Source organism: Bos mutus, chromosome 3 (assembly GCF_027580195.1).
Source record: "Bos mutus isolate GX-2022 chromosome 3, NWIPB_WYAK_1.1, whole genome shotgun sequence".
NCBI lineage: Eukaryota > Metazoa > Chordata > Mammalia > Artiodactyla > Bovidae > Bos > Bos mutus.
The window spans coordinates 4654971-4671258 of record NC_091619.1 but is presented as its reverse complement, the minus strand read 5'-3'; the positions used below and the strand labels follow the sequence as shown (position 1 = coordinate 4671258).

Genomic DNA, 16288 nt, shown 5'->3' with positions numbered 1-16288 from the left:
AGATGCTCAATACCATTAGTCACTAGGGAAATGCAAATCAAAACTATGAGAAGCCACTCCACACCCACTAGAAGGCTATACAGTTAGTGCTCCACATCCATGGGTTCTGCATCCAAATGAACTTTTAGTCCCATACATCCGTCCCCTTCCCTGTCTACTCCCCACTTCCTCTCACTATATACACACACCTGGGAGTGGCTGGTGATCAAGCTAATGACCAATGGCCAATGATTAATCAATCTTGCCTAGGCACTGAAGCCACCATAAACTACAGGATTTGGACAGCCTCTAGGTTACTGAACACAAGGATGTGCTAGGAGGGTGGTGTGCCCAGAGAGGGCATGGAAGCTTCATACACACTTTGCTCTCTGTTCCTGTGTATTTAGCCCTGTGTTATCTCCTCCATTGGTTTTTATTTTGAAAACCAGTATGTCTAAATAAAGTGTCTTCCTGAGTTATGGTGAGCTCTTCTAGTAAATTATCAAAACTGAGGACCGGGTCATGGGAACCCTGGTTAACAGCTGCAACTTTATATATATAATTCTCAAAGTCCTAGCAAGGCATTATAAGCAGAAAAGGAAGTGATGATACAGTAGCTAGTGAGAAAGTTGGAACTGAACTCAGAAATATCCAAAGTTTGTGCTTTTTCTCTACACTGTCTCAGTTGGGAATTACCAGGGTGTAACATATCACATCTAAGAATCAATAACTCATGTCCCATCTCATGAAAAGCCCAGAAAAACAAAACAGGGATTTTAGAGTTCCACTAGTTACTTTATAATCTGTCAGTTCTTTGGCTTTTCCAGAAAAGAAGTGATTACCTGAGCAGGTTTGCCTATACAGTCAAGTGACCTCTCACTGAAGTTCTGATTTTCAATCCGACCTATTTTTAAAGACTATCCAGAACATTCAGGACCATTCTTCTTCCCATTCAAGTTAACTGTACAATTTATTTACAGCTGCGTTCTTCTAACGTATCTGTTGTTTGGCACTCATTCATTTCATTGCTGTACGTTGCATTTTGATTACCCTTTCCCAGTCTTATTCACATTGCAGCTTCAACTATGCCATTTTTAAGGAATTTATCTAATTTCACCTATATTTTTACACTGTTGCTATGAAAAATCACAAGTATTTTAATCCCTTACAGAACCTAAGCAATGGAAAAGTGTTACTGGCTTCTTTTTCCATCTTTTAAAGAACTGCTTGTAAAGTTCTTCCTCAATAAATTCTATTTAAAGTCAAACTAGTGTCATCATGCTTTTTTAGTTCAACATGCTCTTTAGAGTATCAGCCACAAAATCTCTACAGTATGAATGAACACCTAATCATGGATTTGTCTAGCCCAGCTTGTTCTGTTACTGAAACAAATGAGAACATAAACCTTTTTTGATTTCTTATGGGATCAAGTTCCACCTTTTTTGATTTCTTATGGGATCAAGTTCCAACTTCTCGACACATCAGTCAAAGTCCTTTACAGCCCAGGACACTTCCCAGCCTTATCTTTTGCCACTTTTTCCATAACACAACTCTTAAACAAGTCCATCTAGTTATCATGATCCAACCTTATCTTCTGCCACTTTCGTAACACAGTTCTTAAACAAGTAGATCTACTTATCATCATCCAAGATTTTGGATGCTTTGCAAACCCTGTGCCTTTGCATCCGGTGGCTTCTCTGTCGGAATACAGAGAAGCCTCCTCTACCTCCGTTTCGTGAATTCTCCCACTCGTTCTTCTTTCAAGATCTCTGACTCCTGCAGAGTTGGTCTCACCTCTGGGACCTCATATCTCTATTAAAAAATTATCCCAGTGCATTACAAATATTTGTCTTATTCCTTAGACTCTTTTACCCTTGAGGGTAGACGCTTTTATCACTATCCAATTTCTAATGCATGAAAGAAGATCAATTAGAAGTTAGGAGGAACTGGTTCCAAATAGGAAAAGGAGTATGTCAAGGCTCTATATTGTCACCCTGCTCATTTAATTTATATGCAGAGTACATCATGAGAAATGCTGGGATGGAAGAAGCACAAGTTGGAATCAAGATTGCCGGGAGAAATATCAATAACCTCAGATATGCAGATGACACCACCATTATGGCAGAAAGTGAAGAAGAACTAAAGAGCCTCTTGATGAAAAGTGAAAGAGGAGAGTGAAAAAGTTGGCTTAAAGCTCAACATTCAGAAAACTAAGATCACAGCATCTGGTCCCATCACTTCATGGCAAACAAATGTGGAAACAGTGGCTGATTTTATTTTTCTGGGCTCCAAAATCACTGCAGTTGGTGACTGCAGCCATGAAATTAAAAGACGCTTACTCCTTGGAAGGAAAGTTATGACCAACCTAGACAGCATATTAAAAAGCAGAGACATTATTTTGTCAGCAAAGGTCCATCTAGTCAAGGCCATGGCTTTTCCAGTGGTCATGTATGGATATGAGAGTTGGACTATAAAGAAAGCTGAGCGCTGAAGAATTGATGCTTTTGAACTGTGGTGTTGGAGAAGACTCTTGAGAGTCCCTTGGACTTCGAGGAGATCCAACCAGTCCATCCTAAAGGAGATCAGTCCTGGGTGTTCATTGGAAGGACTGATGTTGAAGCTGAAACTCCAATACTTCGGCCACCTGATGCAGAGAGCTGACTCATTTGAAAAGACCCTGATGCTGGGAAAGATTGAGGGCAGGAGGAGAAGGGGACGACAGAGGATGAGATGGTTGGATGGCATCACCAACTCAACGGACATGGATTTGGTTGGACTCTGGGAGTTGGTGATGGACAGGGAGGCCTGGGTTGCAAGAGTTGGACACGACTGAGTGACTGAACTGACTGAGGAGGAACAAACATTTCTGAACTGACCACCATAAGCAAAGTGACTGACATGGTTGCATTCATTTAGCCTAAAAATCACTGGAAGGACAAGAGCAGTTTGTTTATTAGGTTAATAGTTTCCATTACTGGGCTTCGCTGGTGGCTGAGAAGGTAAAGAACCTGCCTGCAATTAAGGGAGACCCAGGTTTGATCCCTGGGTTGGGAAGATTCCCTGGAGAAGGTAATGGCTACCCACTACAGTATTCTTACCATGGACAGAGGAGCCTGGCAGGCTATGGTCCATGGAGTCGCAGAGCTGGGCATGACTGAGTGACTAAGACACTCACAGAAGCACCCACTGAGTGCTAGAGGATATGAATGGTAAATAAAGTAGATGCAGGGCCTACTATCTGAAGAGTTTACAGTCTAATCAAAGAGACAGATGTATAAAAAGCTGTGAAGAAACAGTGCAATAAGAACTATGAAGGAATAGTGTTGTGAAACTGAAAACTAATAACAGAACTAGAAACAAACCAGAGCTACTATTTTAGGTATGGTGGTGAGTAAAGTATCCTTTGAGCTGACAATTTTGTGGAGAGCTATGAAAGAAGGAACTAACCACACACTCTGTAGCAAGAGGTAGGAGTGGACATTTCAGATCAAGGGAATAAAACATGCAATGACTCTGGGATGAGAAAGAGTTTTACCTGTTCCAAAGAATTCAAAGACAAGTGTGGCCAGAATAGAGTACGAAAGGGGAGAAACGGCTGGATGACTTATGCAAGGGCCAGATCAGGTAGAGCATTTTAGGTCATGGTAGAGAGTTGAATTTTAATCTAAGTGCAAAGGCAAATACTGTAATAGGAAGATCCTAAGTGTGACTTGATTCAATTTATTTTCAAGAGATTTTTACTGTTCTTGCTGTTGTGTGAAAAATAGATTGGAGGAGTGCAACAAGATTGCAATGATCACAGCTGCTGGGACTGACTTCATTTCAGGTCAAATGATCCAATTCTTCTCGCCATTTGGTCCAGTACACACCATCTTCCAAGAGACTACTGCTATCAAATTTATCATGCTTCTCATCCCTGTTTTCCTAAGTCAACACCCAGAGTGTAGTTTCTTGAAATCCCATCAACTCTGGAATAGGCATTATTAATATCTTAAAATGAGGAATTAACAGAGGCTTACTGGTAGGCTGCCGTCTATGGGGTCGCACAGAGTCGGGCACAACTGAAGCGACTTAGCAGCAGCAGTAGCAGTAGAGAGGTAACTAAGTTACTATATCATCCACCTAGCAAAAATCTGTTCCAGTTTTGAAGTAGGGACTTTCAGAATTTAAGGGAAACATGGTAACTACTATTCTACAGCAATCAGCTACTGTTACGGAATTAAAGGAAAAGGTTTGGGAAAAAGGGTATACATGCTAACAAATACAAGATTATTCAAAGGGGTAAAAACAGAAAAAAATAATTATTAAGTTCAGCTGTGAAAAAAATACATACAACTTTAGCCATACTTAGCAAACTAATATTTCTTTACACTATAGTCTATGAAAGAGTCAATATCCTCTTTTTTCATTCAGTAGCGATAAATATACTGAGATAATAATGAACTGTGTGTATACTCAGTCATGTCCTACTCTATGCAACCTCATGGCTCTATGCAACCTCATGGACTGTAGCCAGCTGGGCTCCTCCATGGAATTTTTCAGGCAAGAATACTAGAATGGGTTGCCATTCAAGATCCAGGGGATCTTGCCAACCCAGGGATCAAACCCACATCTCCCACAACAGGAGGTGGATACTTCACCACTGAGCCACCTGGGAAGTCCAATAATTGAAACTATAGCCTAATAAATAAATTGTTCTTGTTCTTCCAGTGATTTTTAGGACTGAATCTGTTTTATAAACACCACCAAACTAAGCAAAAAGCATCAATCTAAAAGTTATGAGAGTCTAAGTACGAAAAAATAAAGTAACTATGAATTTATAGTTAGAACAGGCTAATCCTAAAATTTATCCTATTATTTAAATGCAAGTATGTTAAAAATCAGAAACTGTACAGATTCTCAGACAACACCAATCATCCTTATACCTGGATTCCATTATTACTTTACCAACCACAGAAAAGGTAACACAGGAATAACAACATCGGATCTTAAGATAGGAGTTCCTATCCTTACTTGATTACCAACAAAACTAATCTAATTTTGAATCACAGACTTAGTTTTAGATAATTTCTCCAATGCCTCAGCAGTAGCTTCCTCAATGCAGGATCCCTGTACTTGAGCCACTAGTCCTGTTGATGACCACTTCAGTAAAAACATACTCTATGGAAGACTAGGAGGGACCCCAAAGGATATTATGAAAAACAAATGCTGCAGCTGTATTTCATATTATATAAATAAACAAACAAATTGTGGTTTGCTACCAGGGTCTTTTTGAGAATGGAGAATGACTTAGTATTTCTGTACTTGATCAATTCCAGGTGACGAAAAATGGGTGTTAAAATGGATTTTCTGAAAGAATAAGGTTGATGATTAATCCGTATTTCTGTACTTGATCAATTCCAGGTGACGAAAAATGGGTGTTAAAATGGATTTTCTGAAAGAATAAGGTTGATGATTAATCTTGGACTGTGTTTGGTCAATGTTCTGTCAGCCAGTCTATCTCCATTATATTTCTGTATCTGTTCTCTGTAATGTCAATAAATATAATATCAGGACATGCTGGGAATAGTTTAAAAACTGGATAAGAAAAAATAAGAAAAATTTTTAAAAAAGGAAAAAAAAAACTGGTTAAGAAAAGAACGTGAGCATTGTGGGAACTCATAATTAACAGTTAAAGAAATGAATAAACAATAAACTTCAATGGACTTATCGTTTTCTCTAAATTAAGCTGCTGGGTTGCAAAGGAGGCACTATCAAGAGCCACAGAAATAGCAAAGTTTTTCAAAGAAATAATGTGTGTATGTGTGTGTGTGTTCATACGCAGATAAAAACATACATACATACCTGCACTCAAGGCAATACCGGTGCCACGGTGGCAAATGGACATCGCCATGGGAAGAGACCAGCTGAAAAGAAACACACAAAGGCGATTTGTAAGAGGAATAGAGGACACCACTGTAGAGAATCTATCTTGGAAAAGGAAATATAAACTACTTTGGAAATAGGCAACTATTTATCACAAACCAAAACCAAACAGCTTTCATATTCCTGTGTTTTTCACTCTCCAGTTTAAAAGTAAGAAAATGATTTATTTAAGAAGTCCCTCCCTTTTCTAGACTGCATCACTAACAGAGATGAGAAATTAATTAAGACTCAAATTCCTTTCATAAAAGAAAGAACATGGGTCGAAAACATCAATTAAAGTTGCATACAGTTAGAAAATAAACACTAGAATACAACCATCTGGGTCCTTCCTTTCCTCCAGTAGTAAGACAGAAGTAGAAGAAAACTTGAGTTTTATTTATCTACTGTTTCATATAACATAGTCATCCATGAACTTTATTATTATATAAACAAAAATATCCAAATTGAGCATATCGTTCATTCCCTAGTAAATTACTTAGCCCAAATTTAAAAATCTAATTTTGCTGGATTTAGTATATGTTTCTTAAATCCACAGGTGTTTTGAAATACTCTGTCATCAAACCCTTTTAAAAATCATGTTCTCATCTGTCAATGCTTTTCCTTAGAAGGATAACCAATACTTGTATAATCTGGACCTAGTTCTCTTGCTCAAGAGAGAAATGGTTAGTAAAATGGAAAGAACAGGCATCTTTGGATAAAGTTAACATTCATCCTGGCAAGTCAGCTTAGATAGAGAATGTTGAGCATAATCAGACTACATAATCCATACACCAAAGGAAAGGAATTCCAGCAGACTGAAAAGATCATGAAAAGAAATTCTATGTAATAAAAATGGTCACAGTAAAAAAAGAAAAGAGCAATGTTTATGTAATAAAAAGGTCACAATAATAAGTGTAATAAATAATGTCTATGTAATAAAAATGGTCACAATAATAAGTGTAATAAATGTCTCTGTAAAAAAAACTCTACGTTAAAAAATGGTCACAGTATTAAAAAAAAAAAAAAAAAAGAATAATGTCTAAAGAAACCAAGAAAACTGACTAGACACCACTCTAGGTTAACTCAGACTAACAAGATAAATATAAAAGGCAGAAGAAGAGCCTCGTAACAAAGGACAATCAGAGAACAATGGCATAATTTGATCAGAAGAATCAGGAGACTAAAACCCAGAATGAGCTGAGGCTTGCAAAAATGTCAAGGACAACAAAAAGGGGCTTTTAAGATTGTACTCAGGGAAAGCAAGCCTCCAAACTGGGGCTGACAATTTTATGTTAATGGATGACAGAGTGCAAAGCAGATTGCTCAACTATTTTATTTGTCAAAGAGAATGATTATCAGACAAAAAAAGACAGAACAAATATTGATTTGAGAGAACTGGGGGGAAAAAAAGTGGGGAAATTATAAGACATTACTTTGCATTCCAAATGCACTTAGGACTCCTGGCCAGATGAACTAAATCCCAAGAGCTAACACATGAAATATAACCACTGATCTTGTAATCTTTAAGAAATACTGAAATGGAAAATGGGAGTGATATGAAGTCAAATGTTAACCTAACTTTAAAAAATGGTTAAAATCATAGACTTGTTAGCCTAGTACTGAGCTGCTAAAGGAAATTTTCTTTTCTAAATAATCATGATAGTATTTCCAGTCCCATATGATCTTCTAGAATCTTGTCACTCCTCATCACACTGTATTTATATTTAGCCGCTTGACTCTGGGCAGAACTTCATGACTGACTGCCTCAAGATACAGAGCACAGATCTGGCACCGCATGACTTCCAAATCACTTGTGCTCCTTCTGTCCCTTCATCCTTCTTTCATGCTGTAAGGAAGCCTCAAATAATCTATGCAGAGAGATCAAGTAGAAAGATCAATGCAGAGAGAAAATGAAGGCCCCTCTAAAAGCCAGAATCAACCCAAGACATGTGAGTAAACGAATCTTCAAATTATTTCACCCCAGTTTGTGTTTTCTCATTGAGGCCTCAGAAATCATGGGGCAGAGACTAACAGGTCACCCCCACTATTTCCTTCTGAACATTATGTAAGAGTCTAGCACAGAAAATCAAGACTGATTCAACTCAGTTAGAGAAAAGTGACGATTAGAAGCCAGTAAGATTTCCTTTAGGAACATTTTTTTTCAGGAAACACTGAGATCCTTTTCAACACAGGTTATATCTTATTCACCTTTGTATTTCAACTTCAAAGAGTACCAGGCACACTGAGCAATTAACACACATCTCCTGATTTGAAGAGTGTTAATTCTTTTTCCTTTTTTTGACTGTTAGTAGAATGTTAACCAATAAAAAGCTAGAGACACAGGATATATGAATTTCAACAAGTGATCTAACAATCATACTGCAAACAATACCATCAAAAAACCAAAAAGCAAAGAAGATACATAAATGGCCAGTTAAGTATATGAAAAGATGTTCAACATCACCAATCATTAGAGAAATGCACATTGAAATCACAATGAAATACCTCTTCACATTCATTAGGATGGTTATTATTAAAACAACAACAAAAACAGTAAATCACAAGTGTTGGTGAGGATGTGGAAAACCTGGAGCCCTTGTGCACACTGCTGGTGGAAATGCAAACAGTGCTACTGCCCCTAAGGTCAATACGCTGTTTTCTCAAAAAATTAAGCACAGAATTACCATAATCCAGCAATTCCACTTCTAGGATATACCCCCAAAGAATTGAAAGCAGAGGTTCAAAGAGATATCTGTGTGCCCATGTTCATAGCAGCATTATTCACAACAGCCAAAAGATAGAAACAATCCAAATGAATGGATAAGCAAAATGTGGTACATATGTACAATGGGATATTATTCAGTCTTAAAAAGAAATGGAATTCTGATAGATTCTTCAACACAGGTTAACCTTGAGAACATTATGCCAGATGCAATAAGCCAAATACAAAAGGAAAAACATCATGTGATTCTACTTTATGAGGTCCTGGTGGCTCAGCGGGTAAAGAATCCACCTGCAATGTGGGAGACCTGGGTTTGATCCCCAAGTTGGGAAGATCCCCTGGAGAGGGAAATAGCAACGCACTCCAGTATTCTTGCCTGCAGAATCCTTATGGACAGAGAACCCTGGTGGGCTACAGTCCATGGGGTTGAGAAGAGTCAGACACAACTGAGTAACTAAGCACAACATACAGGTAGTCAAATTTATAAAGATGGAAGCTCAAACGGTGGTTGCCAGGGGCCGGGGGAATGGGAATTACTGTACAGAGTTTTGGTTTGGGAAGATGAAAAGATTCTGGAGATGAAGAGCAGTGACGGTTGCACAACAAAGAGCAGTGACGGTTGCCACTGAACTGTACACTTAACAATCAATAAACTGGTAAATTTTGTTATGTATGTTTTACCACAAATTTTAAACAAGGATAAAAGGCAATCCAATATAAAAATGAACATAGGACTTGAATATTCATTTCTCTAAAGAAGATATACAGGTGGCCAGTAAACACATGAAAAGACGTTCAACATCAAAAAAGGTCATCAGGGGAAAAAAATAGGCTTAGATCGTTTTTACATAGTTTATGGTAGAACTAGAGCCACTGTGCAGACTGCAAGGAGATCCAACCAGTCCATTCTAAAGGAGATCAGTCCTGGGTGTTCTTTGGAAGGACTGATGCTAAAGCTGAAACTCCAATATTCTGGCCACCTCATGCGAAGAGTTGACTCATTGGAAAAGACTCTGATGCTGGGAGGGATTGGGGCAGGAGGAGAAAGGGACGCAGAGGATGAGATGGCTGGATGGCATCACCGATTCGATGGACATGAGTTTGGGTGAACTCTGGGAGTCGGTGATGGACAGGGAGGCCTGGCGTGCTGCAATTCATGGGGTTACAGAGTCGGACACAACTGAGCGGCTGAACTGAACTGAACTGTGCAGAAGATATAAGTTACAGTAAGTTCAATAAAGTAAGGGTCTTTCTGATAATATGAGAAATTTCCAAACTGGAAAAGGGTGATGTGAGTTTCTTGTCACTGGAGGCATGCAAGCCTAAGTAGACATTTGTTTATGAAAGTACTGCAGAGGAAATTTACTCATCTGTGGCTTTTAAACTTTTTTCTTTTTTTGAGTAGCACCCTTTCTTCAAAAGCAAAATCCTTAAAGTCAAGTTGCTTTGGTTATAGCCAGGTCTAAGGGCCTACAGTACAATCTGCATGTTGGCCAGCCCCACACAACTACCCACAGAAGTGGGTAGTTGTGATACTTAATGGAATATCCCAAGCCCCAAGCAGCACTCTTAAAACCAATGTGGTTGAAAATTAAATTAAAATCTAAGAACTCTTCCAACTCTAAATTTTTAAAATATTTTTCTAACATCTTTTAAAATGACTTGTTTTCCTGAAAATGCAATTCCCTATATATACTTTTGCTTTGATAATAACAATTTACTAAGAGATAAAGAATACTTCAGAAAGGCTAACTTAACCATATATTTCCATGCTACCTCCAAAAATTTATAAAAGTTAGTAACAGAAAATATGACTCCAGATATCTCAGGTATCTTTCCCAGACATATCACCTTGGAAACAGCCCCATGTTTCCTGCTATTTCTTTTCTTTTTTTCCCATGAGTATGTCTAGAGTTTCATCATCAGAAGAGCAAACAAAGTAGTTTAAGTCTCATCCCACTAGCTTATTATCATTTGTTAATATGACTTGTGAAAAAAGGCTTTAAATATAGACTCAAGGTAATTTGACAAATTCTTCTTCATTATAATCCTCCCCCAAATCTCTCATCTCTTAAAAAAAAGTTTTACCAGAAAGTAGCAAACACTTATTCATCTTCTTCTGTTTTAGTAGACTGTCCAATTTCTACAATCAGAATTATTTCAGGAATCTAGTTTGGAAAAAATCTGAAGGGTTGTGGTATTTGTGGAGGTGGTTAAAAAATGACCAGCTTCCCTGGCAGGAACTCAAGAAAATACGGTAGCAGAACTCAAGATGCTTTGCTGGGTTAGGAGTTTTTTGGGAAGACACTAGCATAACAGCCATCAATGCTACTTCTGAGGACAACAAATTAACAGAAATAGATGTACATATGTATATACTCATATATACACATGAACATGTGTGTTTGTGTGTGTGTGTTTGTACATATATATCATAGCTCTGTCAGGAAAAGTCTAGAAGCAATGATATCCTGTTAGCAGTGAGCACATCTAGCACCCAGATCTTGATTTCACAGGAGTCATCTTGAAAAATTTCCACCAGCCAAGTCTGGGACAATCTGAACATCAAAATAAATCAGAGTAATAGTGTAACTCTGGGCAAAACAAGAATTGTGAAGTAATGTGGTGGTGTGGTGGGGGGATACACACACACACACACACACACACACACACACACACACACACATATATCTGTTCCTAGTTTCTGGACCCTTATCAATCTCCTCACTGATACGGGTGCTAGGAGGATCTTTTTATTTGGTCTTTGACTCTGGTTCCCAACACACAGTTCCTAAATCCCTTAGAATTTCCTGGGAGGTAAGAGTGACCTCTGTTCTAATGAGGTGACTGGATGGGGGCTAGTTGCCAGAAAGACCAACCCGTGACCAGAAGCTTGGACCTTTCTGCCCCACCCCCACCTCCATCCAGGGAGGGAAGGGCTAGAGATTAAGTTAATAACTGATCATGGCTACATGATGAAGCCTCCATAAAAATTTCCAAAGTACAGGGTTTGGTAAGTTTTCAGGTTGGTAAATAAATCCATATATCAGAAGGATAATGCACCCCAACTCCATGGAGACAGAAGCTCCTATGCTCAGGATCCTTCTAGACACAGAGGGACCTAAAAGGGCACCTGGCTATTCATCTGTATCATCTGTAATATCCTTTATAATCATAGTAAACTTAAGTAAATGTTTCCAAGTTTCTTGAGCCATTTTAACAAATTACTGAACCCAAGGAAGAGTTTGTGAGAACTCTTGATTTATAGTTGGTTAATTAGAAGTACCAGGTGGCGCTAGTGGTAAAAAACCTGCCTGCCAATGCAGGAGACATTAAGAGACATGCATTCGATCCCTGGGTCAGGAAGAACCCCTGGAGAAGGGAATGGCTCCCCACTCCAGTATTCTTGCCTAAAGAATCCCATGGACAGAGGAGCCTGGCAGGCTACAGTCCATGGGGTCGTGAACAGTCAGACCCGACTGAGCAACTAACACTTTCAGTTAGAAGTACAAGTAACAAGCTGGGATTGGGGATTGGCATCTGAAGTGGGAGGCAGCCCTGTGGGACTGAACCCCAACCTGTGGGGTTTGTGCTAATTCCAAGTAGTTAAACAACTAAATGTAATACATGATCCTCAGTTGGATCCTGGACCTATAAAGGACATTTTTGGGACAACTGGCAAAATCTGAATGGGATCTGAGGATTAGGTGATTAACACAGGATCAATGTTAGTTTTCTGACTGTGATGGCTATAGTATGGAGAGTTTCCTCAAATTTAAGAAACATACACTCAAGTATTAAGGGACTGCAGCAGGCAGAAAGATGTCCACATTCTAATTCCTGAAACTTGTGAATATTTACCTTAAATAGCAATGGGGAATTAAGGTTGTAAGTGAAATTAAAGTTGCTAATAACCTCACCTTAAGATAAGAAGGCTATCCTGGATTATCTGGATGGGCCCAATATAATACAAAGGGTCCTTAAAAGTGGAAGGGGCTGGCAGAAGGAGGGAATCAGGGAAGAAATGTGACAATGAAGCAAGTTTAAAGTGATATGATGGGAGAACCTGACACACCACTGCTGGCTTTGAAAATGGAGGAAACGGGTTCCAAGCCAAGGGATTCAGAACAGCCTTCAGAAGCTGGAGAGAGCAACAAAACAAATTCTCCCCCAGAGCCTCCAGAAATGAACGCAGCCCTGCCAACACCTTAATTTTAGCCCTGTAAGACCTAAGCCAGACTTTGAACTACAGGACTGTTAAGATAATAAACGTGTTATTTTCAGTTACCAAGTTTTTGAGTACTTATGACAGCAGCAATAGAAACTAACACAGGAGTAATGAGTATCATCATCGCTGCACTTTTCAAAAATCATTCAGACATGTTAACACACTGGGAGTCTGCATAAGGGTATACAGTAACACAGCACACTATTTCTGCAATATTTATGCAAATCTGAAATGATTTCAAAATAATTTCTTTTAATTAATAGGAATTACATTTTGATTTACCTCTAGAACTTTTACCTGCTACTACTAAATTCCCTGGTTCCAGAGCCCTTACCCGTAGATGCTGATATGGGGAGACAAAGGACGGTTTAAACTAGTGTTCTTACTCCAGAACCTCTCCATCTCTTCTTTGGCTGTGGTTCCCAAAGGAACAGCACTAAAATAAAACCAAAAGGTTTAAATGATTAAAAGTAAACTTGGTTTAAAACTTTACATAATAAAAAGTTAAAGGTAAGCTGGGCTAGATGAACCCATATATTAAGAAAACAAGTCTGTCCACTCACCTTATCTTTCTGCTAAGTACGACTCAGCTACTAATAACCTCAACCACCCAATGAGGTCATATTAGAGAGCAACTCTTCTTCTCAATCCCCCAACACCCAAGTACAGTAACGGAAGATTAACTTTCTTGTTGGGCAGCAGGGCAAATACAATATTTCAAAACCATTTACATATCACCCAGGTCATGTGTGATATCTCATACATTACCACCTGCTCTCATCTAGCTCTTCAAGACTCCTTTCCAGGTTCTCAAAAATTGAGAACTAGATTCAGTCCAGTACCTCTAAATAGTTTCATGATTTTTCTCGTCACTAGGCTAGGCTGATGAAACAGGAGAGTGAAAAAGTTGGCTTAAAACTCAACATTCAGAAAACTAAGATCATGGCATCTGGTCCCATCACTTCCCATGATGTTTCCCATCACTGGGAAACAGATGGGGAAACAGTGGAAACAGTGAGAGACTTTATTTTGGGGGGCTCCAAAATCACGGCAGATGTTGACTGCAGCCATGAAATTAAAAGACACTTGCTCCTTGGAAGAAAAGTTATGACCAACCTAGACAGCATATTAAAAAGCAGAGACACTACTTTGCCAACAAAGGTCCATCTAGTCAAAGCTATGGTTTTTCCAGTAGTCATGTATGGATGTCAGAGTTGGACTATAAAGAAAGCTGAGTGCTGAAGAATTGACGCTTTTGAACTGTGGTGTTGGAGGACTCCTCAGAGTCCCTTGGACTGCAAGGAGATCCAACCAGTCTATCCTAAAGGAAATCAGTCCTGAATATTCATTGGAAGGACTGATGCTGAAGCTGAAACTCCAGTACTTTGGCCACCTGATGCAAAGAACTGACTGATTTGAAAAGATCCTGGTGCTGGGAAAGACTGAAGGCAGGAGGAAAAGGGGATGACAGAGGATGAGATGGTTGGATGGTATCACCAACTCAATGGACATGAGTTTGAGTAAGCTCCAGGAGTTGGTGATGGACAGGGAAGCCTGGCGTACTGCAGTCCATGGGGTTGCAAAGATTCAGACATGATTGAGCGACTGAACTGAAGCTAGGCTGAAGCCAATTCTTAGACAGCTATGTTCAACAATTTAATTTACTATGTACCTACATTAAACATGATCCATCCCCCTCAAGAAAAATATTTCCCCAAATATTACTTACAAATTACAAAAGTTAAAAACAGTAACTTCATACTGGGAAAAAACTCAGCAAACATTTCTGTATTCAAATGGCCAAAGTTAAAATCACTGATAATGGGACAAATGACAGCATATGTCCCTGATGTGATATAGTGAGGATAAAACATCATTAATGTATTACTCCTGCCAAAAATGCATAACCTAACTCATTAGAAAACAATCAGACAAATCTAACTTGAGAAAAACTCTGAAAAATAACTGACCTGTATTCTTGAAAAAAGTCAATGTCATAAAAGACAAAAAAGGCTAAGAAATAGTTCCAGATTAAACGATACTACAGAAATAAGACAATTAATATAACATGTGAGCCTAATTAGATCCTGGAGAGGGGACAGACAGTCTGTTTGGGACAAATGAAAAATCTGAAAATTGACTTTATATCAAGTAAGATTAGGTCAAAGTTAAATTTCCTGAGTTTGATAACTGCATTTGTATAATTATTCTGTGTTTTATAAGATAATGTTCTTGTTCTTAGGAGAAATTAGGGTTTATTTTGCTGTGCTGTGAGATATGTGAGATCTTATTTCCCTGACAAGGGATCAAACCCATGCTCCCTGCAGTGGAAGTGTGGAGTCCTGGCTATTAGAACACCAGGAATTCCCTTAGGAGAAGTATTTGGAAGAGGTCATGATGTCTGCAGCTTAATCTCAAAGAATGCAGAGAAAATCATACTAATTAAATTGTGCTAAACCACACTAAATTATCAGTATTACACAAGTTTTGAGCTACAAAAATATAATTTCATATGGCACAACCAAAAATATAGAGTGGTATGTAAACACAGCAAAATGTTAACAACTGAGAATATAGGTGAAAGGTACGTAGAACTTCTTTGTACTATTTTTACAACTTTTCCGAAAGTACCAAATATGTCTACTCTCCCCCCGCCCCCACCCCAGGTACATTGCTCAGCATGCAGAATCTCAGTTCATGGAACAGGGATTGAATCCAGGCCACCACAGTGAAAGCCTGCAATCCTAACCACTAGGCAACCAAGGAACTCCCTAAAAGTATGAAGTATTTCTAAAATTAATAAAAGTTAAAGGGGGATTAGAAAAATAAGTAAAAAGTTATGCTGCAACTACTGAAACCCTCATGCCCTAGAGCCTGTGCTCTATGATAAGACAGGCCACTGCAGTGAGATGAGCTTGCACTGCAACTAGAGGAGCCCCTGCTTGCCACAACTAGAGGGAAGCCCTCACAGCAACGAAGATGCAGTATAGACAAAAATAAATTAATTAAAAAAAAAAAGTTAAGGGGTACTTCCCTGGTAGTCCAGTTAATACTCCAACCTTCCAATGCAGGTGCACGGGTTCAATCCCTGGTCAGGGAAGTTCCACATGCCGTGGGGTGTGGCCATAAATAAATATTTTAAAGTTTTTTATAACAAAAAAAACCATACAGGGGCAACTGCTGAGGTCAACAGACTAGAAATGAATACTGTAAGAAGAAACAGATTTAACTCCTGGGAGCTGCCCAAAATTAAAGGTTACAAGAAAAAGGAAGTACAAAAGGAAAAAAGACTAGACAGAAGAGAATTAAATATCAAGAAAGGAACCAAAAAATGGAGCAAATAAATGAAGTTAAAAAAAGCAGAAAAGCTTAAAGTGAGGAAAATTAAGAAAAGACCAAAGATATATTCAAATTCCTTCTTTCTTCTACTACCAGGTAAGAAAACTAGAGACCAT

At 38.6% G+C, this 16288-nt stretch overlaps 1 protein-coding gene across 1 annotated transcript in view; it reads right to left on the bottom strand.

Moving 5' to 3' along the window:
• Positions 1–16288, bottom strand: part of SDHC (succinate dehydrogenase complex subunit C) — a 30289-nt gene that overhangs the window by 8366 nt on the left and 5635 nt on the right. The window contains exons 3-4 of the mRNA XM_005909219.3: positions 13168–13269; positions 5824–5885 (exon numbers count right to left, since the gene is read on the bottom strand). Coding sequence (XP_005909281.1) covers positions 5824–5885; positions 13168–13269 — 164 coding nt within the window. The remainder of the gene's footprint in view (positions 1–5823; positions 5886–13167; positions 13270–16288) is intronic.